The sequence below is a fragment of the Polypterus senegalus genome, chromosome 15 (genome assembly GCF_016835505.1).
Source record: "Polypterus senegalus isolate Bchr_013 chromosome 15, ASM1683550v1, whole genome shotgun sequence".
In the NCBI taxonomy this organism is placed as follows: domain Eukaryota; kingdom Metazoa; phylum Chordata; class Cladistia; order Polypteriformes; family Polypteridae; genus Polypterus; species Polypterus senegalus.
The window spans coordinates 26,866,319-26,892,256 of NC_053168.1; the positions used below are offsets into that span (position 1 = coordinate 26,866,319).

The 25,938-nt window shown below is 40.0% G+C and overlaps 1 protein-coding gene across 2 annotated transcripts in view; it reads right to left on the minus strand.

Annotated features, from left to right (window-relative positions):
• col22a1 (collagen, type XXII, alpha 1) overlaps positions 1 to 25,938 on the minus strand; it is a 401,136-nt gene that overhangs the window by 281,879 nt on the left and 93,319 nt on the right. For both annotated transcript variants that reach the window (XM_039736671.1, XM_039736672.1), the window contains exon 4: positions 13,470 to 13,547. In XM_039736671.1, the coding sequence (XP_039592605.1) occupies positions 13,470 to 13,547 (78 nt within the window). The remainder of the gene's footprint in view (positions 1 to 13,469; positions 13,548 to 25,938) is intronic.

Here is a 25,938-nt window from a genome sequence, read left to right on the forward strand (position 1 = left end):
AATGAAAGAGTAAATATAATTGTTAATTTGATAAAAAAAAGAAGTAAGTTTTAAAAAAGTCCTCTTGTGTGGGAGTACATTTTCCAAAGGAAGGAAAAGGAAAGGGATATGATTGCTAATGACAGTACTTTGAGTTCAAGAATCACAGAACGCAAACAGGAATGCAAGACACTGGCAAGTTGTCATTGACCAAAACGTTAAGCAGCACATACCATGATGCTAGTGTGGTTAACCACTCTTTGCTAAATTTTAACAGTCTGCTGAAACAAGTTTTGTAATCTCATGAAAAGTGTGCTATAAAGAAGGGAAATGATATTTTGGAGCATGTGTTCAGAAGAGGAAGGGCGAGTTTGACTAACATGCTGAAATTCTAATGATATGATCAAAGTGGAGCATATGAGATTATTTATCTTGACATAAGGTGCCACATTAGAGGTTAGGCATCAGACTAAAAGCAGTTGGGAGTGTTGATTGTAGTTGGGAGCAAAATTGTCACAAACACAGGAAACAGAGGGTTATGATGTGAGGAATCTTATCAGAATTGGATGAAGTTAAGAGTGGTATCCCATAGGGGTCAGTGCGAGGTCCGCCTGTTATTTCTAATATACTGTGTATTAATGATTTGGATAGGAATACAACTAATAGCTGGTTTAGTTTATGGATGATACCAAGGTAGGTAGGTTAGCAGATAATCTAGAATCCATTGACTTATTGCAGAAAGACTTGGGCAAATTTGTTGGACTTTAAGTTTATGTAAGTAGATGTAAAATGTTACACGTAGGAGTTAAAAATAGTTAGGTCTGAATAAACACAATTGGAGGTCTGAAAATTGAAAGTACACCTTATGAGAATGATTAAGGAGTTGTAGTGGGCTTGTCATTACCACCTGCCAGACAGTGTTCAGAAGCCATTTAGAAGGCTAACAGAAAGTTATTTGTAGAGTATAAGTTCAAAGGAGATTATGATTAAACTTTATAACACACTGGTGAGGCCTCATCTGGGGTACTGTGTACAGTTTTAATCTCTAGGCTACACAAAAGACATAGCAGCACTAGAAAACATCCAGAGAAGAACAACTAGGCTGATTCCAGGGCTACAGGGGATGAGTTATGAGGAAGAGAGCTGAGCCTTTTCAGTTTAAGCAAAAGAAGATTAAGAGGAGACATGTTTGAAGTGTTTAAAATTATGAAGGCAATTATTCCAGTGAATCGAGACTGTGACTTTAAAGTGAGATCATCAAGAACATGGGTACACAATTGGAAACTTGTTAAGGCTAAATCTTGCACAAACATTAGGAGTTTTATCTTTACACAGAGAACTATAGACACTTGGAATAAATGTGTGGTAGACAGTAGGAATTTAGGGACTTTCAAAATTTGATTTGATGTTATTTTGGAGAAATGAAATGGATAGGACTGGTAAGCTTTGTTGTCCTGAATGGTCGGTTCTTGTTTAGATTGTTCGAATGTTCTGATGCTTAGTTAAATAGTATTTTAATTAAAAAAAAAAGCTTAGGTTTGTCATGTACTGTTTGCCCTTAAATTTTAGTTGTTCGAATGTTTAGTATTTGCAAAGGCTCATGTTGACAATGAGAAAACTACTGGGACGTTATACATTAGAGTGATAGTTTTTTGGAACTGATGGCATCCAAACTGTATGGCGTGACATTTTCTAGGATTACAATGAAAATGAATGGTTCCCAGAGTAAAGCATGGTTGTGGCAGTGCTCTTCTGTGGGGTTGCATGAATGCTGCAGGAATTGCACTTCATTGATGGCATTAGGACTTCACAAATGTACTGTGACTTTCTAAAGGAGAAGATGCTACCACCTCTCTGGGCCTTGGGTCGTCGTGCACTGTTTGAACATGAGAATGACTGAAAACAAACATCCAATGCCACTGCAGCATTTCTAAGGAAGAACTGGGTGAAATTGATTCAAGCAAGTGACCCGACCTCAACCTAATAGAACATCTGTGGGCAATTCTGAAAAGATAGGTAGAGCTTCATTCTCCATTTAGCATCCAGGCTCTGAAACAGCTTGTTCTCCAAAAATGGAGAAAGATAGACATGGCAGTATATTGCCAAATTGTTCATTCCATGTCTAGAAGGGTTGGTGGAGTTTTTAAAAATCATGGAGGCCATACAAAATATTGGACTTGGTGGAATTTGTTGTAGGGTGTATTCATTTTTGCATCACGGTTTTGCTCATTTGAATAAAAATTAATATTTTATTACCTTAACCTGTTAGACTCAATTGTCACTCGGGCTATTAAAACAGTGCTAAATGCGTTAGTCCCGATTGTCACTCAGACAACTGTAAAGACGCGTCTTGTGTAAACGTTAGACCCAAGGATTACTCAGGCTGTAAAAGTGGTAACAGCGTTCATCCTGAGTATTACTCGAACAACAGTACAGGAGTGTCTGATGTAAGCATCAGGACTGAGTGTAACCCGGCCAACAGTGTAGACTTGTCTTCTCTTAGCTTCATAATGGTGTCTCATAAGAAATGTTTTTCAGCAGTCCAGGTGTTGTACACTCTTAACAGTGATACAAGCAGCGATGTTGAGAAGCCTCTCATCAACAGTGATAACGAAGTGAATCTGTCAGCAGGCAGTGAAATTGAAATGGTCAGTAAATCCTAAAGCGATTCTGATGAATCCGAAAGTGATGCTCAAATATGTTTGGGTTTCTGTTGACCCTGCTTCAAATATACAAGCATCAGCTCATTTTGATTTTGTTGAATAGACAGAAATAAAAATGAACGTTGACATCCAAGATCCACGTATTTAATTGAAGTTATTTCTGGATGATGACGTAATTGAAAGAATTGAGTTGAGATGAACCGTTATGCTGCAGAGTGTTGGGTAAATGGCCGTACACCAAAGCCATTTTCCCATTCAAAGGTATAACACACAAAAGACGTATTTTGACAGTATACAGGTATATGGTATTAGCATCATCATCATTATTCTTTCATATTATTATTATTGTTTACATCCAGTGGCGTAGCGTGGGTGTCAGCCGCCCGGGGAGGAGGAAAATTTCGCCGGCCCCATATTTAGGTATTTCAATTTAAAAGACTAAAATATACAGTAATTCTTTGCCACCCCTTAAAAGTGCCGCCCGGGGCGGGCCGCCCCCACTATTCTACACCACTGTTTACATCATTATTATAGTTTTTACACTTCTGACTTTGTACATTTTGCAAGTTTTACAGTAGAAAGATGAGATTTAATAAAAATGTAATTTTTCAAGCCAAAAAAATGCAACTTTTTTTACGTTTTTTTCGAGAAAAAAATTTAAAACGCTAAGAAGTTTCATGATGTTGGTGACCAAGCTTTTATGTTAATAAAAAAGAAAATGTTTAATAAAAACCTGTTATGTCAAAATTCTGTTAATAGTTCTGGTGTTCACTGAGAAACAATTACAAATCTTAATTTTCAAAAGGGGTGTACTCTTTTATGCTTAGCATCTCTATGAACTGTGCAAAGAAAAGCCACCAAATGTATTTATGGATTAACGGATGTTTCCTACCCTTGAAGAGAGCGGGCTAATTAAAGACCTACTTAGTATTGTCAAAATTCTCAAAGACCTCAATTAAACGGAACAGTCAGAATTCTTTTAAAATTTTTTAAAGAGTTAATCTTTTTCATGAGGACAACAATGGAGTTTATGGGGAAATAAATTTAAGATTAAAGCCAAGAAGCACTTCCTTACACAAACAACTTTTAAAATGTGTCTAGATCTGAGATTGTGAGAAAGCGTATCTTTGGCTAACCAACCAAAAAGCTTGATAAACTGAATGGTCTCCGCTCTTTTGTGAAGCTTCTTAAATTCTTATGTCAAGGGAATAAGTGAGGGCATCGCAGGACTAAATATTTTAGGCTGAACTGAATAAAAAGGGACTTTGCTTTGGCTCCCATGTAAAAGTCCAGGGGAATACTTTCAGACAGGTTTGTATCGAGTTTCTGAGAAAAAAATGAATGAATTCCTATTTGACCATTAGACAAAGCTATCTGGCTAAAGAAATTATATATTCTTTAGAGAAACACCAAATTCTAAAAACATGTGTACTGTTCCATATGAAGAACACAAGTGATGTAAAAATGGCATACACTTTATTGTCTAAACAGATGTTAGAAAGTCAATGTCATACCAAATGGTGATGACCTCCATGAGTGCTGTTTGGGAAAATGAGTCTCTTGTTTTCTGGTAAAACAGAACTTGACCACCATGGGCATTTCTTTGTACTAGCCTATGACAAATGTAACAACATGTTACAAATGCAAGTTCAGCATGAGGATTTAAGACTGCTGTGGTCAAACTGTGGTCAGGAAAGCAATACTCAGAAAAAGCAGAAATGATTCAGAAATAGACATGTTAGGCTTCCTAATCCTTTCAATTTAGTTGATTTTTTCTTGTTTGCAGTAATTATCCTTTGATGTGAGGGAAGGTCCCCAAATTATAGTTATATTATGTGTTCAATTGGGTGGTTGTCTGCGTGCAAGTCATGTTGGGAAGATGTTTTGCTCACACAAGGGATGAAAAATCTCATACAGGAAGTACACACAGCAAGTTCTTAAGTTCTTATACTGTACCTTTATCTAAAAGCCAATGTCATAATGCCATCCATACAAAAGTACACTTTTGCCCTTTTTTGTAAACCCACATAAAATATGAAATATTTTATTTTTTAACAGTTATATGCCACTTGTAAAAGTACTTTTATATTGTAAGAAATCCAGCAACAATAGATATAAATATACTGACAAGGAACTGGTTATTTACTTTTGCCGCAACAAAGAGCCTTTACACCCGTCACTATTTAGGGAGTGGATGTAGAGGTGATGCAATGTTACAAGCACTTGGGGGTCCACATCAATGACTGCCTGGGCTGGCCCATAACACAAATGAACTACTATATAGAAGAAAGGGCAGAGCAGACCCTTTTTTCTTAGGAGGCTGCGTTCCTTTAATGTGGGTAGTGACATTCTTCACATTTCCTACAACTCTGTGATGGTCATTGTCATACTTTTATGATGTGGTGTGCTGGTAAAATCACTTCAAGAGAAGCCCACTGAACCAACAAGCTGACTAAGCAGGCAGTCTAAGGTATGGGACTCTGGAGGTAAAGAGAGGAAGAGAGAATGAAGACAAAACTGATGGCCATTATGAACAATGCTGCACATCCTCTCTCTGGCACACTGACACTGAGGACTTTCACCAATAAATTACTCAGCCGATGTGTTTCATGACGTTACTGGGGTCCCCTTTAATACATGACATTTTAGGGCACATAATGTTTGAGACAACTGATATGTGATTACTCGGGTGAGTTTCATTGCTTTAGTAGTGCAGGTATAGGATACCTAGCTTTGCTTCTACCTACAGAATTACTTTAGATTCTGTATTTGCTCAACATGAGGAAAAGAGTTGTACCAATGAAAGTCAAAGTAGCCATTATGAAGCTGAAAAGCAACAATAAAAACATTAGAAACATTAGTAAAACCTTAGGATTACACAAATCAGCTATCTGGAGTATTATTAAGAAGAAAGAGCACACTGGTGACCTCAGTAATCTTAAAGAGATTGATAGGCCAAGGAAGACCTCCACTGCTGAGGACAAAAGAATACTCACTATGGTAAAGAAAAAGCCTCAAATGCCTGACAATTTAGAAACAGTCTTTGTGGGGCAAATGCGGACATGTCAGAGACGACTAAAGTACTTAAATGAGCCTGCAGAATTCTGGAAAAAGGTCTTGTGGACAGATGAGACAAAGATGAACCTGATCAGAGTGATGGCAGGAGCAAAGTGTGGAGAAGAAAAGGAACTGCTCAATTTACAAAGCCTACCACTTCATCTGTTCAACATGGTTGTTATGGTTTGGACACATATGGCTGCCACAGGTCACCACATACTTCTCTTCATTGATAATGGAGCTGCTGACGACAGCTGCACAATGCATTCTGAGGTGTACAGAAACATCTGATCTGCTCAAGTTCCAATAAATGCCTCCAAACTCATTGACTGTGCTTCCTCCTACAACAAAATAATGGTCCCAAACATACTGCAGAGGCAACACAGATTTTTTTCAAAGCTAAAAAATGGAAAATTCTTGAATGGCCAAACCATTCACATGATTTAAATCCAAATGAATAGTGCTACCATATGCTGAAGAAAAAACGTAAGGGGACAAGCCACAAAAACAAGCAGGAGCTGAGGATGGCTGCATTAGAGGTTTGGCAGAGCATCAGCAGAGAAGGTCCTCATCTCAGCACCTGGTGATGTCTATGAATTGCTGACTTCAGGCAGGAACCTCATGCAAGGGATATGTGACAAGGTACTAAATATGACTACTGTGTCAAGAAATGCTACAGGGGCTTGTTTGTAACTATGGCACTATGCCTATGTAGTGTCTCACTGTGCCTTTGGCTACTGTTTTTAGCTAGAGGTTTTTTTTCAGTAAGTCTGGTGTGTTTTTTGGGGGTTGTTGTTGTTTGTTGTAATCTATCTATCTATCTATCTATCTATCTATCCATCTATCTATTGTAGCGTGCTGCCAGGGCTCTTGCCTGGCTGGGACGCCTCCATGCTGGGAGGACCGGGGGAGCAAGTGTGGCCACAGCGTTACCTCCCCCGGGACGCTAGATGGGTTGCAGCAGTGCCTCCGACTCCTGAAGGGCTGTATGGGAGTTGGAGTGTGGTGCAGCCGTGTTGGGATCCGCAGGCGCCCGCAGGGGGTTCTGCAGCAGGAGCTGCTGAGCCCTTATGGGCAGTTCTTCCACCACACCCAGAAGTGCTGCAGGAAATAAGTAATCAAGCACCTGGAGCACTTCTGGTTGCATTAAAAAAGGAGCCAGCAGCCACTACTCATAAAGCCAGAGTTGGAAGGAGGAACGACGAAGCTTGACCCGAGGAGTGAAGGAGGAGAAGGAAAGAGTGAAGAAAGAGACTTATGGTATTGTGCTGTGCTTGGACTTTTTTGTTTTTTAGGGTCAGTTTGACCTCCCTTTGTCCAAAAAGGCATGTGTGAATTATATTCCGGCAACAACTACAATGAGCTTCAGAGCCTGCACTCCATAGGATGGAGTGGTACCTCTGAGGCTGATGATCTGCACTAATAATCCCATTATTGCCAGAAGAGATCTTACTCCCTTAAGCAACACCCATAACCTGAAGATTGCAACTGTATAGTGGCTGACTCTGTGCTCTCATCTCCAAAGGTCATGAGAAAAAACAAATTTCCCTCAGAAGGATTAATAAAGTATATCAAATCAAAAAATAAAATCACTGCAAAGTTGAAGAATTCTAAATTGACAATGAATGGCTGCAAGCGGTAGAAAAGCTGTAGAGTGCAGGAAATTTAATTATATGTCACTGTCAGTTACATTTTAATTAGTTATTCAAAATTGTGTATTATTTTTGCTATACTTGCATATTTTACACATAGATTGCAAGAATTTAAACATCCATAGAGAAAATAGGAAACAAAATTACAAAAGTCACACATGTGTGCATAGGGGGCAGCTAAAGGGCCTGAATGAAGGCTATTCCACCCCAGACCAGTGGCTGGTGAAGTAAGTTAATCCTTTCTCCCTTTCCACTACAGACCACTTGTGGGAAATTCCGCCTGGCCCTGATGGCGCCACTTCCAGCCTTGTCCCTAACAATGCCACTTCCAGATCCAGCCCCACTGATGTCACTTCCTCTGCTTGCCCTTAAAACTGCCATCTTTACCTCAGCAGTTCAGTGCTGTTTTGGACTCTAACCTGTACACCTCTGGCCATCGATTCTATCCATTTTGCAGCCAGGAACAATATATGGGTGGTTGGCCCAAACCTTTTTGTGGCTCCTTTTGTTTGTCTTTGACACAGCTTAAGGTCAAGAAATTGTGAGAATTTCTGATTGCAGTGAGAAAAAATAAAAGAAGTAGCACTTCCAGATTATGGGAATAGCCGAAAAGTTGATAGAAATCTATGTTTTGTAACTAATACTTGTATGCAAAATTTGGTTTACTTAAGTAAAAGTGTACTGGAGTTATCGTGTTTACACACACACACAGACATAATTCCAAAAATGGTATTTTCAGACTCGGGGAGGTCTAAAATAACGAGATTCATCAAAATCTCAAAATTGAATTTTGGAACGATTACAATACTTTCCCTATACGAGAAAGTCAGTAAGGTTTAAAATGTCAAGATTAATCAAAATCTCGACATCAGATTTTTGGACGATTACAATACTTTCCCTGTACCTTGTATATAAGAAAATAAAAATTGCAAATAATGTATGAATAATACAATACGATTGCTGCTATCTATTTGTCACAGTGGTTTAACATTTGAGTGTGTCTTGGTTGGATACCTGACGTATCTTTGATATTTTACACAAACAGGACAAAATAATTTTAGAGTGAAAATAAAGTGCTGTTTACAGCCAGCAACCCTTTCCATAAAGCATCACCAGCTGACAATATAAGGATATTCAAAGCTAGCAATTCAATTCTCAGAGATATTTTGTTTCTTTAGTTTGCTTCTTGCTAAAGTTTTTAATTAATGTGGTCTAAGTTGTGCAGTGTGTGCTGCTTTCTTTTATAGAAGAATTGTGTCAATGTCCCACACTGCATAGTGCTTATAAGATAATGGCACCCAGGTTGTCCAGCAGGGCACCACAACTGACACCAGCTGTCGACGCCCAAAGTAAGTAAGATAGGACAAAATGTCACAAAAATAATACCAATATGTTCCTAATCCGGCTGTCTGGACACTACTGGTGAGACAAATTTGACCCTCAGACAAGAAACAAATATTTTTTTTTAATTCTCTGAGTTCATTTTGAAGTTGAAATGAGGAATAAGAGTACAATAAATAAACATATTTAGGAACCAAAGAGTCTATACATAAACAGTAGCTGATGATAGGAATGCTGTTAATAGGTTAGGGGCACACATTGATACAGCGCATTGCTGCACCCACCACACAACAAACCAACTCAGGATCCAGATTAGGACCCGAGTGCAGCCACACCTCAGCACCACACTAGTTCAGATGTAGTGGAACATTGTGAGGTTTTTTAATGGTGGCTGGAGTGCCAATTCTGCCACCAATCCCCAAGTTTTTCCCTGCAGGTTGGCGGGCCTACGTGTAGGGCTGGATGCAGATTAACGTCATACCCAGGACGGAGCAATTGCAGGTTAAGGGTCTTGCTCAAGGGCCCAAAAGAGCAGAAACCCTTTCAGCATTTTACGGGATTCAAACCGGCAACCTTCCAATTGCCAGTGCAGATCCCTAGCCTCAGAGCCACCACTCCACCTGAATTCCAACAGAATGCTGTTAATCCATCTGCAAATCCAAAAATACCAAAAAGTTAAAAATTACAAAAAAAAAAAATAAAATTAATAGCAAAGAAATCAGACAAGTAAAGGGATAGAAGGATTATAATACCAAACAAAAACAGAAAGGTTTATGCCTTCCTGTTTGTCCTATCGTCCTCTTGTCAGTCAAGCTCTTGCCAACACTTTTTAATCCCAGGCTAGGAACCACTCCTGGGCATGTGCCACAAGTTATTTTTGTGTCAGGAATGGCCTTGAAACCTCTGAGGCTGCCTTCTCTGACATCTCCAACTAGAGGCCCTGTGGTCCTTGCCATCCTCAGCCACAATGAGTATTAGCATTCATGCATAGAGTAAAAGGTCACCTTGCTGTCACTTATAGGTCTAGGGGTCTCCCATTACCCAGCATACATCAAGAACTCTGTACGTAATTTTAAGGCTTGGGCATTGTGCCTCTAGGCGATGGTAGGCCATTTCACTGACATCACCACAGGCATGACAAATTTCAGAGTAATTTCTTCCAGCACATCTTATTGCCAAGCTACTGTCATGAGATGTCACAATCTGTTGCTCGTAGGCAAGGTAGAAAAGGAGAGGGAGGGAGCCCAGCCTGATCTTCAGAAAAGAAAGAAACCAGCACTGGCATCATTGGTTTGGAGGTGGTATGCCCTATACAGAGGGTCCTCAGGTTACGACACAGTTCCGTTCCTACAACAGTGATGTAACCCGAATTTTGGTGTAAGTCGAAACACACCCTAGCCTCAGTCACTTACCTATCCTTTCACATTTGCAAAATCATAATCTAGAACATAAAAACACAACTAAGACACAGAAAAAGGCAAAGGACATAAATATACTGTACTGTACACTGTACTGTAGTAACAGAAAAAATCCTTACCTTTATTCCTTCTCATGTCTCAATTTTTAAAAGTTTTTATGGGAGTGAGCGTTGTAAACTCGAAACGTTGTATGTCGAGTCATTGTCAAGGGTGGCAGACAGAGTCACCAGTGAGCCGTACACTGAAAGAACTGTGACATGATGTCCCAGAGACTTTATAAAGTCAGCTCTGATCCAAGGTGTGAAACAAGGAGATTTAATGTTATCTTATATCATTAGTTATTTGAGTTTAGAGTGTTGAGGCGAGGTGGTGCAGAGGCTCCCTGTTGGAAGTCATTTGCCACTTTCATATGTGGGGGACAGAAGATGAATGAAGAAGACAGTACTTTAGTGGTAAAACTAGCAGTGGTTTTGTTTTACTTCTTGTTATCTGTACTTTGTGTTCTCCCATGGTTATGCCTCCCTGTGAGTATTTTATTTATTACTAACACATTATACAGTATTTATTCTGGGTGAAGAGGGCACCACATTCTTGTAACCAAATATGTCTAGATGTGTGTGAATGGGTGTGTGTGCGTCCAAATGTAATAAGTTAATAATGCAAATGTCATGGGCAAAACAGAAGTGAAATTATTACCACGTACATTTCTGTCACTCTTTTTACTTCTGTGCCGAAATGTTTTGTAAATTAAAAAGATTATAATCTTCATGTTTAACAATAAAATTACAGCATCCATTATTCTTTTCTCTTTTTGTAAAATACGCTTAAAATATATCCTGAGCAGCAAACTAAAGTTCAGTATCGATACATTCTGTCCGCAGACTTTCTGAACGCTGGTAAACAGATGCGTGAATGCTATTCTTAGTGTGGAAGTCACTGGGTCCAGTGAAACTTAAACATCTCTAAAGCAGACGACGGGGCACCAGCTGGACTGTAAGTAGTCAAATTTAAGAAGCTGTGTAACTGTATCCCTCTTTCTTGTAATCACCATGACGTCCCTGGCCCCCTATCAAGTTAGCTTGGTGAAAAATGCAGAAGATGATAAGGTATGTAAAGAACAGTGGACAACAAAATTGAGAAACAACACGATGTTAACGCCATTGAAACAGAAGATCTAAAAGTCAGGGGTTGGCCACAAAAAAGCAAAAGCTCAGAAATCGAGACCTAGGGATATTTAGTGGATGTTGTTCTGTAATGATGAATAGCTAGAAAACTACTGTATTATTTATTTATTAATGTGCAGTGACTTTAATTCTGGTGACATTATTGGTTTTTGTAATTTCCATTTTGACTTTTAATAAATTTGCAGACCTTTCTGAAAACATGTGGGATATTCAGTTCAGATAGATGGGCAACAGTGCCAATTTATCCATTTAAAATGTGTGAGGAAAGTGAATACTTTTTGGACCCATTGTACATTTGTTTGTGCTATGGGACAAAAATCAGAATGAAAAGACAAAAGCACGTGGAGTTTGCACAGCACTGGGATAATGTGCAGACTCTACACATACAGTGAATAGATGTAGGATTCAAACCATTTTCAAAAGTGTTAACCAATGCAACCCTAGAATTTACAACATCTGCTTCAAAAGTACAATGAACAATAGTTTGGTCATTTAAAATTCTAAAGAAATGAACAGGAAAAGAAATCAATAAATATAAAACAATTGCAATGAAAACTGAGCTCTGATTTGCAAACTGCCTTAATATTTGCACTTTTAACTATAATAATCCTAATGTCCATTTCAATTGCAGATGGCATTGCCCAATGCATAAAAAGAAAATAAGTTAGAATTGAGACACTAAACTGGTGCCTTTGATTTTCCCCTTTGTGACTTCAGCCACTTTGATACAATCCCATTATACTGATGTGGTTGGGCAATTTATTAATTTGTATACACATGGGCTGGGTCTGTGACCACTGAAACTGTTTTATTTTAACTTGAGACTACTAAAATACTGTTGTTGATCTACATAAAGTTAAAAAGCAAAGGATAAATTGTGTTACTTTATGGATGAGTCCACATCTTAATATAATGCTTTGTTTTTAAATAAAGTAAGATATGACTGTATGAGGTAGACCTGCTGCCTCGCAGTTAGGAAGCCTGGGTTCACTTCCCGGGTCCTCCCTGCGTGGAGTTTGCATGTTCTCCCCAGTGTCTGCGTGGGTTTCCTCCCACAGTCCAAAGATATAAAGGTTAGGTGCATTGGCGATCCTAAATTGTCCCTAGTGTGTGCTTGGTGTACGTGTGTATTCCCTGCGGTGGGCTGGTGCCCTGCACGGGGTTTGTTTCCTGCCTTGCACCCTGTGTTGGCTGGGATTGGCACCACCAAACCCCCCGTGACCCTGTAGTTAGGATACAGCGGGTTGGATAATGGATGGACGGATGACTAAATGAGACTAACAATGCAAAATTCTTCTACTTGTTAATTTTATAACTTTTATTGTGTGATACTTTGTATTTTAGCCTTGTGTATTACAGAGTACAAGATTCAAGTTCAAATATGTTGAAAATAAGACATCACTGACGCTAGTGCAGAGCTGACACATTTGAGAAAACAGAGTGCAGAGTGCCTGTATTGTGGCTTTAGAGTGAGCTAGAATGAGGAATAACATCTAACCCTAGTCCTGAAACAAAAACATATATTCCTACACAAGTTAAAGAATTGTGTTTGTTTCAGGATTTGTGTAGTTCACAATGCTTTGCTTGATAGCTCTGCTCTTGTCTAGAACGTCAGTGAGATCTTAAATTGTCAGCCCATCATTATTCAAATGATTCATCAAAAAGAGCATTATTTTGATCATATATATATATTTTAAATTATTTAGTAATTTATATTATCTAAGACGGCACGGTGGCACAGTGGTAGCGCTGCTGCCTCGCAGTTAGGAGACCTGGGTTCGCTTCCCGGGTCCTCCCTGCGTGGAGTTTGCATGTTCTCCCAGTGTCTGCGTGGGTTTCCTCCCACAGTCCAAAGACATGCAGGCAAGGTGCATTGGCGATTCTAAATTGTCCCTAGTGTGTGCTTGGTGTGTGTGCCCTGTGATGGGCTGGCGCCCTGCCTAGGGTTTGTTTCCTGCCTTGCGCTCTGTGTTGGCTGGGATAGGCTCCAACAGACCCCCGTTACCCTGTAGTTGGGATATAGTGGGTTGGATAATGGATGGATGGAACTGTTATCTAAATGGTGGGAGACCTATCATTGATTGCTTCAGGTATGAGAAATTTATACATTTATCCAAAAATGATCCAATTCTATGTTATCCAGAACAAAATAAATTAACAAGAAAAGTCTCTTACCTGGAATTTCATCTTTTTCTGCACCATTTGTAGGTTTAAATCTGTCTCCTTCCACGTGAATATTAGGGCAAAGTGCATCTGAGGGAAAAAAAGCACATTGTTATTACTGTTGTTAGTTTGGCAGTGCTGTTGTTGAAAAGTAAAATTACAAAAGGCTGGGGGAGAGATTTTTTAAAACCTTAGCAGCGATTCAAAATCTTTTTTCAAAATTTATCATTCCTACTTACGCAGCTGAGGTAAATTAGAGTTTGTTCCAGCTACATTAATATCAAATTTTGTGATGTATCATGAAATGATTTTGTATTGCAGTGGACTCACACCACGAATTATCTTAGTTCACCGATTTTCACTGTGGTGAACTGCTGGTGGTCACTCACAAGCCGAGCTCACAAGAAATCTCCTCACAGAGTAAGAGAATAAGAGAGCCAGTCTCGGCCACACAGAGACCACTTCAGAACACAGAGAGTGGGGCGCTTCCTGGTGATGTCAGCTGACGTCTCTCTCTCTCTTTCTCTCTCTCTCTATCAGCCTCCACCTTATCTGCACAACACCATTGCTACCCTCTACCAGTCCACAGTGCAAATACCATACTTGTTACCAAGTGGACTGGTTTGGACTAACATCATGAAGCATATCGTTTTGCTGATTTGCACTGTGGTGAACTGCCCATGGTTATCCGTGATCGCACAATGTCTGGCTCAGAAGCAATCTCCTTACAGAGTAAGCTAATAAGAGAGCTAGTCTCAACCACACAGAGACACCACTTCTGAACTTGGAGAATGGAGCACGTCCTGGTGATGTCAGCTGACCTCTCTCTCTTTGTCAGCCCCACCTTATTTGCATAGCACCATCTCTGCAAACCATCTGTCCACAGCGAAAATACCACACTTGTTACCCAGTGGACTGATGTGGATTCACATCATGAAGCATGATTTGCACTGTGGTGAACTGCCGGTGGTCCGCCATTGGCCCACAACGTCTGGCCCAGAAGCAATTTCCATACAGCGTAACCTAATAAGAGGGCTAGTCTAAGCCACACTCAGAGACCACTCTTGAAGACTGAGAGTGGGGTGCTTCCTGGTGATGTCAGCTGACCCCTCTCTCTATCAGTCCCCACCTTTTCTGCTCAAGAACATGACTACACACCATCTGTCCACAGTGTAAATCCCACTCTTGTTGCCAAATGGATTGGGGCGGACTCACACCACGAAGCATGTCGGTTCACCAATTTGCGCAGTGGTAAACTGCTGGTGATTAACTGCAAACATGGCTCAGAAGCATTCTCCTTACAGCGTTGGCAGTGTCCACCGAACAGAGACCACTATTGAACACTGAGAGTGGGGTGCTTCCTGGTGATGTCAGCTGACCCCTCTCTCTATCAGCCCCCACCTTTTCTGCTCAAGAACATGACTACACACCACCTGTCCACAGTGCAGATCCCACCCAAGTGGATTGGAGTGGACTCACATCACAAAGCATCTCAGTTTGCTTATTTGCACAATGGTGATCAGCTGCAAACCTGCAATGACACTCTCAGAAGTGGTCTCCATACACGGTGAGCTAATAGGAGAACTCCTTGGATCAGCTGCACCCACTGCTTCTGAACACTGCAACTCACTTTCTCTCAGCCTCCACCTTATCTGTGCAACACTACCACTGCCCTCCACCTATCCAAAGAGCAAACCTCACACTTGTCACCAAGTGTGTTGCTCTGGACCTACACCACAAAGCATCTCAGTTGAGAATTTTTATCTGGCTTAGAAGCAGTCCCCTTATAGACGTGAGTTAATAGGAGCACTCCAAGTCTCGGACTGCTTCTGAACACTGTGAACGGAGCACCTCTACGTGACGTCAGCTGGCCTGTCTCACTCTCAGCCTGCATCTCTTTTATGCAACACTGCTCATGACAGACCTTTAAATATATCCATCCATCCATCCATTATCCAACCCGCTATATCCTAACTACAGGGTCATGGGGGTCTGCTGGAGCCAATCCCAGCCAACACAGGGTGCAAGGCAGGAAACAAACCCCGGGCAGAGCGCCAGCCCACCGCAGGGCCTTTAAATATATATATTTTTTAAATTGGAATTAAGCCTTTATTTTCCAAAAGACTTTAGCAATAAGATGGACTTCATGGACCTGAAAAATGGACAAATATTCTGAATGAAAATTAATTTTAATACAAGTACGGAAGTATTTAAACTAGATTTGTGGTGTGAAGACATGAAAATAAACAGAACCAATCCAGAATCAGGGAATGCACATATTCCAGCTTTTATCAATACTGTGTTACAAAAATATCAAGTCTCAGACAGCAAAATAAACTGTCCAGTAAAATATTTTGCCTCATTTTTCCTGAAGCTGTAAAGATTATTTTATGTGCTATCAACATTAACTTGAGAGTGCAGTCTGGAAAATGTTACTTTGAAAGCTGTTAGATTTCTGACACTTAAAGCTAACAAATTTTCACATAATCTGTGTGCTTTAAGGTTTGGGTGTAAAGTGGTTGCTGGTAATATATACTATACAAACAAAGAAAGATAAATGCTCAATATTTTAACACCTTCTACTGTGTATCAATATATCCAGGTTACAATTGCAGGGACTGGAGCCAAACATCTGCTGTAACACTTTTAAACTCAGTTCTTGGAAATTCTTTACGCAAGCGAAACCACAGTTAATGTGGCGTTTATCCAGAAAATTCATTTATGAGTGAATTTTTTCTTTCTGCTTTGTCTGATCCATAAGTGAATTGCATTGGTAGTGTGAACTCTTGTTGACTCCAGTAATGACACTCATTCACAAGGCCATCCATCCATTTATCTGTTTTTTAACCAAGCTAGTCAAGTTCAAGGTAGGCTTCTGTTCATTTTGCCACTTATCCTAAATTGAAAGTGTTTTTTTTTTCTAATTTGATTATTTTCAGAAATTTAAATGTTAGGTCATTTTAGTAAATTAATTTGGACATGCTTTATAAACATTGTTAGTATATAGCTAACCATTTTGAGGTCACAGTTAAATACAGTACCCTCCATAACATTTATGACAGAGACACATTTTTTATTGATTTACCTCTCTGCTCCACCGTATAAAACTACAAATCAAACAATTCCGATGTGATTAAAGTGCACATTGTAGACTTTAACTTAAGGTTATTTGCTACATTTTAGTCATAGCGTATAGAAATAAAACACTTTTTCTATATGGTCCTCCCATTTCAGGGCACCACAATGTTTAGGATACAGCAATGGCAGCTTTATTAAAGCAGATAGTCATATTTATGGCGCTTTTCCACTGCATAGTACGGCACAGCACGGTTCAGTACAGCTCACCTTGGTTCAGCTCAGTTCGGCTCGGTTTGTGTTTCGACTGCAGTTTAGTACCGCTTTAGTGTGGGCGGGATTATTCACGTGTCGTTATATGGCGCTTTTCCACTGCATTTTTTAACTTGTCCCTACACTGTTTGTAAGTCCGATGGTAGCCGTGTGCGCCCAAGAGCTTAGCGACCTCCTGAAAAACTTTTCATTCGCGTCGCCCATCCAGCTCTCGCTGGATCCGCTCCTCGGTTACCAACGAGAGGAACGTCTGTACTTCCTCAATAGACCACGAAACAGCCATTTTTGGTTAAAACAAAATGGTGCGTCCGAACCTTCGCTGGCTGTGCTAAAAATCTAGAGGGTCTGTTGTGTCTCGTGTCACAAGTTCAGTGACACAGTAATGACGATTTTCTCCGGCCAATCAGTGACCAGCAGAGTTTACACGTCACGTTTTGGTAACGGTTCGGCGCACTTGGAACCTCGGCTGAGGTGGTACTAAAAAAAGGACCAGGTACCAGGTACTGTTCCCAGTGGAAAACCCCCCAAAAGTGAGCTGAACCGAACCGTGTCGTGCCGTACTATGCAGTGGATATATTGTCGCATATCTCTCACATTTCCAGAACCACACACCAAGCACACACTAGGGATAATTTAGGACCGCCAATGCACTTAACCTTTATATCTTTGGACTGTGGGAGGAAATCCACGCAGACATGGGGAGAACATGCAAACTCCACGCAGGGAGGACCTGGGAAGTGAACCCAGGTCTCCTTACTACGAGGCAGCAGCGCTACCACTGTGCCACCGTGCCACCCCATTAGCTGCTTTATGTTTTTTAAAATGTATTAATTTACTACTGCATTGTGCCGCATTATCTTTGAATTTTAAGTTTAAATTTGAAAAATGACTAAACTCCCCAACAAATTCTATTATGTAGAAGTGGCCTCATTGTACATTACTTTACTACATATTGCACTTTTTGGTCCAAATTAGTGTGCTAGAGTGAGGTATAATGTGGCAAAAGCACAATCTGTGATTTGATTCCTAGAGTAGGCTGCATGCAGCCTTGAAAAGTGAAATATTCTATAATATCATACTGTCTATTATATTGTAAAATCTCTGAGACCTTAAACTGGATGAAGCGTATTTAAAAAATGAGAATATGATCCATAAATAATCATATATGACAATGACAAAGAGAATGCTGAAGGCACCTGCCGCAGCGCACTTTAGCTGTAATAAGACTCGCCTCATAGCTAATAGACTCTAGACTTTAAAGAAATGTGCAGAAGGGATTTTTATTATTAGTGCTTTCTACACTGAAGGAATTGCATTAATTTATCAGTGTACTACTGGAAATATAAGAAGCCAAGTAACCATCTCATTTACGTAAGTGTGAAAGTAAAAATATATATTCAGATTGAGAAAACTTGATATAATCAACAACATAATTTCTAAATGAGCCCTGAAATTATTCATGAGTGCTCATAGAGAGAACTAGATTTGCCAAAAATACTTCCTAGCTCTGGAGGATTGCTATTCTTATCAGATCAGTTCAGCATAGCAATTGCTGTAGTTTAACATAAAATGAGAAAATGTCAAGTGCAAAAACTGTCAAGTGAGAAGTCTCATGTAAGCCCTTTACTGGATTGGTTCAAGAAACATCAGTTAACACCCTATAATACAGGATATAACATAATGCTCCAAATAACAAGGTGAAAAAAATGTAAAATTAACAACTTCCGAACAAGTTGTGGCTTGGCAATTTCTGTACAATAATTACTTGATGTTAAGAGTTCTTTTCACCTTGCAGTCAATTTCAAAGTTAGCAAGAGAAGTATGACCCAAAGATATGTCAGGTTAGGTTAATTGGCAGCTCGAAGCTGTGACTGTGGGTGTATGCATGTGTGCCCTGCAGTGAACTGATGCCCAGTGCTGTCATGATACGCTACAACTTCCCACATCCCTGAACTGGAATAATCAAATCTTAGAATACTATGTATTTGAATTGAATTCCTAGATGCTCACTAGTATTTAGGAACAGATTTACATTTACATGATAGAAACACCTGGATTTTTATGTATTTGATGCCCTCTGTAGTTGTGCATGCAGATGTTATATCCCAGTTAATTAATGCCATTGCTGCAAATCATTATAAACAATATTTTGTACATAACCATCTTTGGTTTTCTGCAACAAAAGTATTTCTGCAACCGTGCCTATTTGTATTAATTTCATTTATGTCAGTCACCAAATTGCAGTGAAATTTCCCATGCTGGAGATTTGGGAAATGTCAACAGACACCCTAAACTACTTTTTCCCTTCCATCTTCCTTACCCTTCCAGAATCTTATAATTAGTGGGTCAGAAGCACACACCTTATTTATAAAGAAATAAACATAATTAATAGGTATGAGTGGAGCTCGATTTGCATAGAGCAGGGGTTGCCAACTCCGGTCCTGGAGGACCACCGTGGCTGCAGGTTTTCATTCTAAGCCTTTTCTTAATGAGTGACCTGTTTTTGCTGCTAATTAACTTCTTTTGAATTAATTTTAACTGAATTGTTCTTGAAGACTCAGACCCCTTAATTGTTTCTTTTTCCTTAATTAGCAGCCAAAGAATAATGAGATAGAAAAAGAGCCAAAACAACTGGTGGCAATCATACAATCTGAAAATAAAGAAAGATGAAGGTATCAGGAATGTCGATCTGCTCAGGTGCACAAAACATTTTAATGGAGCTCTTAGAAAGAGAACATCAACAATTTCGGAAATGTCTGCTAATACACCATGAGAGCAGCAACAAGTCACGCAATTAAAGAACGGGTTTAATTAACAACAAGAATCAGCACCTCATTAAGGGACTGGTTGGAGTGAAATTGGTTGGAGTCTGAGGCCCTGACTTAGGTGGTCTTCTGTTGGCTCACTCACTTCACATTTAATTTCTGTTTGGGTGCCAATTAAGGAAAGAAATGAAGCGATTCAGAGGAATGATGAAGAAATTCAGGGGAACAAATCTTAAAAAGCAATTCAATTAAAATTAATTCACAAGAATTTACTTAGCATCACAAACAGGGCACTCATTAAAAAAGGGTTAGAATGAAAACCTACAGTCACGGTGGTCCTCCAGGACCGAACTTGGCAACCCCTAGCATAGAGTTTCATGAAACTGAGGCTAAAAATTGTTTCATAGTTCATTTCACACATGGGAAATGTGAAAATCACTAAAGAGATGTCTGGGGTTTTAAAGATTGTTTTTTGTGTGGAAAAGAACGAATATCACTTCTGAAGCCTCATTCACACTTCGATGTTTAACTGTCTTCTTTCCTGCAGGTGTAATCCGTACCACACCAAAACAATTAATCATATTAATGTCTCTTATTCGCCTCACCACTAAGAAATATAGTTATTAAAAATTTCCACAAGGACATGCCAAAAAGTACCATCATCCACATAATACTTAGTACTTAGGCTAGAGCTTGATTGCAGCGTTCACAGGTTGGATCTTGCCCTGGAAACATTTTGGATAATTTTAAGAGAGACAGATGTGCTCGATATATAGTTTTGAGTTGAATAATTGCATGTTTTGCGCATATGGAGCTCAAATGAATTCTCTTCATTGCTACCTTCCACTCCTTTTCTGATATGTTGAGTAAGAGATCCTTTTCCCATTGTCCTCTTGGATCTTTGAAAAGGAGGGACTGTAAAATATTTTTATATATTGCAGAAATGCTGTCTGAGTCCTCTCCTCGAGACTGAGCAATATTTTTTCCAGCATAGAGGAAGGTGGGAGATGAGGGAAAATCGGGCAAGTTTCTGATTTGAAGATAGTGAAAGAAATGTGTTGCTGGAAAATTAAATTTTAAATGTAATTGTTCATAGGATGCAAAGATGGAGAGTATCTTATCATCATTATTCAGAAGTGATTTCAATCTTTGACTTTGATTTTTGGTGTGGTGCTAAATCCTACCCTCAATGCGTTGGTGATTTTGCTTTCCATTGACCGTTGTTACATCATTTTGTTCTCAACAAATTATACAGTATTACTAATTAAAGATTTTCCACTTGAATATTTTGTTCATTGAGATCTAATGTGTCATTTAAGTGTTCTCTTAATTTTATTTTTACAAATGATGCAGAACTGCCATAAAGCACAGGAGTCTTTCCTGGCAGCAGCCTCTGGTGGCACCTGAGGAACTCAACTGGGCTTTCCTTCAGGTCCTTAAGGTTTAATGCAGCGCTACCACATAGTCCGCCTCCCTTTGTTCATCCACTATTCCATTGCCTTGATTGGGGCATGGAGCAGCAACCATCCAGACTGAGATGCTCATTACTCAAATTGAGTCTCCTTTAATTTGGTCTCCTGACCTGCTAACAGCTGCCCCAGCCAAGATGCCATTCTATCCATGACAATATGGATTTTTAGTGTTGATCACCAAAATGTGGAGACACACTGCAGGGTTTTTTAATGCCATCCAGGAACTGGTCTGTAACACTGCGTGACAGGAGGCTGATGTACCATCTAGGGTTTGTTCGAGAACATCGTCCAGATAATACACCATTGTGCCATTTGTGGCTTGGTCAGCACCATCGCCTGCATGGGAAGCAAAGGAGCCAAACAGGAATTGAAGGTACTGTCTTGGATGGAATATTTAAGGTGGCCAAAAGAGAACCAGCAAACACATATTAGTGCTTCATGCCACAAAAAAGCAGCAGGAAGCTACTCTAAAGTTGCAGCCAAATACTGTATACAGGTGCACCTAGCCTTTTATGTACAGCTGTACGCTTGCCAAAGGATCAATTGGCTGTGACCCCAGAAGAAGTCAAGAAACAGCCCACCTGATAAACGAGTGGAGAAGAGGAGAGAAACTTGCCAGTACCGTTGGAGAAGAGAGTAGAAGAATGGCAGGCCAGGGACAGAATGTTGCGACGGACGTTCAAAACGTTTCTGCACTTTTTTTTAACTCTATTTATTAAGAATTTAAAAAAGCAAATGATATCACTTTTCTACATAGTCACCTTTCTTTGCAATTACATTTTCCCAACTTTTTAATGCCATCAGCCAAAAATGCTTTTGGTTGAGCACATACTCACTGATGCACCACTGCTTTCACATCAGGGTTTCTTCAGTCCTCATGGTTGTGACTGTAGCTGGACGTCCGGAGTGCTCTACATCTCTCACACTAGTACGGCCATTTTCAAGCATTTCAATCCACTCATAGACGACTCTATGAGAGAGAACGTTATCCCCATACTGAACACACATGCGGAAATGAATTTGTGTTCCCGGCACACCTTCTGCCCACAAAAAGCTTATGACAGAACGATGTTCCTCTTTGGTGCACTTTAGAAGTCTCGCAGCCATCTTCACCACGGGGGTGACAACTCTTATACCAAACTGCAAGGGCAGCCGGCTTACCAGACAGAACTAGTCACATGACACTCTAAGACATGACCAATTATTACTTCTCCCGCTTTCATTGTTTCCAACAAAAATATAAAGTGTGAAACTTTCTGAACAACCCTTGTATATATTGTGGAGACAGACCCTGAGGTGGTGAGCATCTGTTGTGTTATTTTTATGTAACCTGTGCCCTATACCTTCCTGGAACTTTTGCTTTTATAAATAAAAACTGTTGTGACTAGACTGGGTTGTTTATGTTGGTCCTTTTAAGTGAGGAGTTGACTCAATGGTGTTCCCCTTTAAGGGTCACTACACACACACACACACACACACACACACACATACATGTGTATATTAGACGTTCTGTAATGCAGTGGTTAGCACTTACTGCTCACAGGTTGAGCCCCCTTGGACAAAATCTTATGCATTGTCTATTTGGTTTTTACACGTTCTTCCCCATCTGTGTGAGGTTTACCTAGGTTACAGTACTATCTAAAATGATGCCATAAAACACTTCTTCCTCTCTAATAAGTTAGTTTACTGGAAAGTATGCCAGTTTTCATTATCTTGGCTCATTTGAAGCTAATCTGACAAAAAATGAGAAAGCACAACAAGCTGGAAGTCAACCAAACCACACATTCTGATCCTGCCCTGGAATTAAGTAACAGCTTAGTCTGTAATTTTTCTTAATAACAGCTATAAAAAAGGGATAAAAAAATCAAAGAAACTGAAACTTGCACCCTGCCTTTTGTAGAAGACTACTTATGTGTTTTTTAATGTCTGTGTTTTCATAATGTGTGCATATCTGGGACTTTTACAACATAACATTCTCAAACCTACCTGATCTTGTTCATGGTTGTGGGGACCTGAGCCTAATATCAGATACATGACAAAAGAACGGCCTTAGACTGAGTGCCAGTCTATCGCAGAGCCCACTCAAACGTACACTCACACTAACCAGGAGCCAGTTTTAAGTTTCAATTAGAACATTTAGTGTAAACGGGAAAGTCTATGCTGGCACTCTGGAATAGCGAGATCTGCAGATAGCTGAGCCTCAGATCTAGGAGCAGCTATGTGGATTCTGTCCTGGCATCAGTGGACAAACTCTTTATCCTCATTCAGATACACGAGGGGTCATGTGGAATTTGCCAATCTTGTCATAATGTGTTTTTGTAAAACTATAAGAGTATATGATTCATATACCCTGTACCATCCCATCCTGAATTTTTTGGAGCAAAAGCAGTGTTCTCCTAGTTAACATTAAGTCAACTCTTTTCAACATGGTTATTGGACTCGTATCATGTGTATGTCCTATCCACTCCTCTATTCTCAGCTTTCATGGACACAATATCAAGGTGTAGCTAAAGAATGGAGAATTTTGGAAGCTAAGTGTTGCATCTCTGCCATTTGTAGGTGTCGTTGTCCACTTGGCTCACCGTATCTACCTATGATGTGTTTGAAATCAGAATTAGTACCTCCAAATCTAAGGTCACCATCCTATCCTGGAAAACAGTGGCTTGTTCCCTGCTGGTAAGAAGTGAGTATCTACCCAAATAGAGGAGTTCAAGTGACTTGCTTATGAGAGGGATAAAATATACTTGTGTGAGACTGACTGGCATATTAGTGCAACAAAAGCATTTTTTCTTTTTTTGTATTCACATTTTATTGAATTTATTAAAAGCAAGTAACATTCCAGACAATCAAGTCAAACTTGACAAAACTAAGTACAAATCAACCCCGACCCATGAGAAACAGAGCTAGACCAACAGCCATAGCACAACTTTAAAAGTAGAAAAAAAGGGGAAGAAAACCGTTTTCCCAATTTAAAAGCTTATTCTAAAATGTTATTGATTAGATCCCACCAGGTTTAAAAAATAAAGTTTTGAACAGATCCTCTAAGTGATAATTAGATTTTTTCCAATTTCAAATAATACACAACATCAGTTACCCAATGACTTAACAGAAGTGGGTTAGGATTCTTCCAGTTGAGCAAGATAAGTCTACATGCTATTAGTAAAGTAAAGGCAATCACAGTTAGTTTGTCCTTCTCCACTTTAAGCAAATCTGGGAGTCCACCAAACACAGCTATTAATAGATTAGTAGGGATTGTGTCACTAAGGCTGTCTGAAAGGCATTTAAAGATTTTGGTCCAGAAAGATGTTAATTTGGTGCTGGCCCAAAACATGTGGCCCAGTGAGGCCGGAACTTGATTGTAACGTTCACAGGTTTTCTAACGTTATACCAAACAATAGTGGTGAAGAAGGAGCACTGTCCACACACAAACCTGCCAATTTACTGGTCAGCCTACATCCTCAACTTTGCTGCCTGCTCAAGCTTTCTTACAAGCGCTGGATGGTTATGGAAATAATGAGACCATAAATACAAGTGGCTAAAATGAGGTTCTTTTTGTAGGGTTACTAGGCTGAGTCTTCAGGAGAGAACAATGAGTAGAACTGCTGCTTCTTTGGATTAATAGGAGCCATTTGACGTGGTTTAAGCATGTAGGTAGGACCACAGAAGGTGTTCAAGGTACAGTCTACTGAAGGAAGGATGGGATTATATCTTTTGATTGTTGTGTGAATGTCAAAGTATTTTGCCCAGTAAGTGCTGGAGAAGGTCCTGTACAGATACAGACCTGGTCAGCTACTGTGAACCTTACAAGGAAAACCAGAATGAAACTGATGATGCGGATGATGTGACGGCTCTTTTTATCTTTAGCCAAGTCAGAAGTTCTCTTTCATTTTAGTTTTCTTTTCTTTTAGCCATTCTGGTGTGTATTTGAACAAGAAAATGTTGTTTGTCACAATATACAGTAATCAAGTCAAGTCATGTTGGGGAGCATGCACTAGTACAGTGCGTTGCCGCACCCAATACATGAAAAAACATGATGAAACATGACGTTGGCTACCACCAGGCAGACACCCTCCGGAAATGACCCTCTATCTGCCGCAGCCAGGTGTTACATGGGCGACCCCTTGGCCTGATCCAGCCACTCGGGTCCCCAACAATGAGGATCTTACGAGCTGGATCACCCTCAGGGAAATGCATCACATGGCCGTAGTGCCGTAACTGATCCTCCCTCACAATGCAGGTAACGTGCCTCATTTAGGAGTCCATGGGCAACCGCTCATTTGACACAAAGTCAAACCAATGGTACCCAAGGATTTTCCGGAGAGACACAGTACCAAAGGAGTCCAGTCTTCATCTCAGGTTACTGGATAGCATCCATGTCTTGCAACCATATAGCAAGACAGGAAGAAATCAGGACTCTAATGACTTGGGCCTTCATCATTTTGCATAAATATTGGGAGCACCACACACCCATTTCCAGCGACCTCATAACCCCCCATGCTCTCCCAATCCATCTACTGACTTCATAGGAAGAGTCACCAGAGACATGAATGTCACTGCCAAGGTAAGTAAACCTCTCAACAAGGTCGACACTCTCTCTGCAAATAGACACACTGCTGAAGTCTGTGCCCAAGAGGTCATTAAAAGCCTGGATCTTGGTTTTTATCCAGGACACTCGCAAGTCCAGACACTCAGACTCCTCGCTCAGTCTCTCGAGCGCCCCAATCAGAGCCTCCATTGACTCCGTGAAGATCTCAGCATCGTCAGCATTGGCTGTGGGGCATCTGTTGGTGAAGAAAGATTCACAGATCATATACAGTAATAACGCATACTTATTCCCTGTATCTCTGTAAAAAGCCAAATGTCTACCTGGTAAGAAATAAAGTTTGATCTATCTGG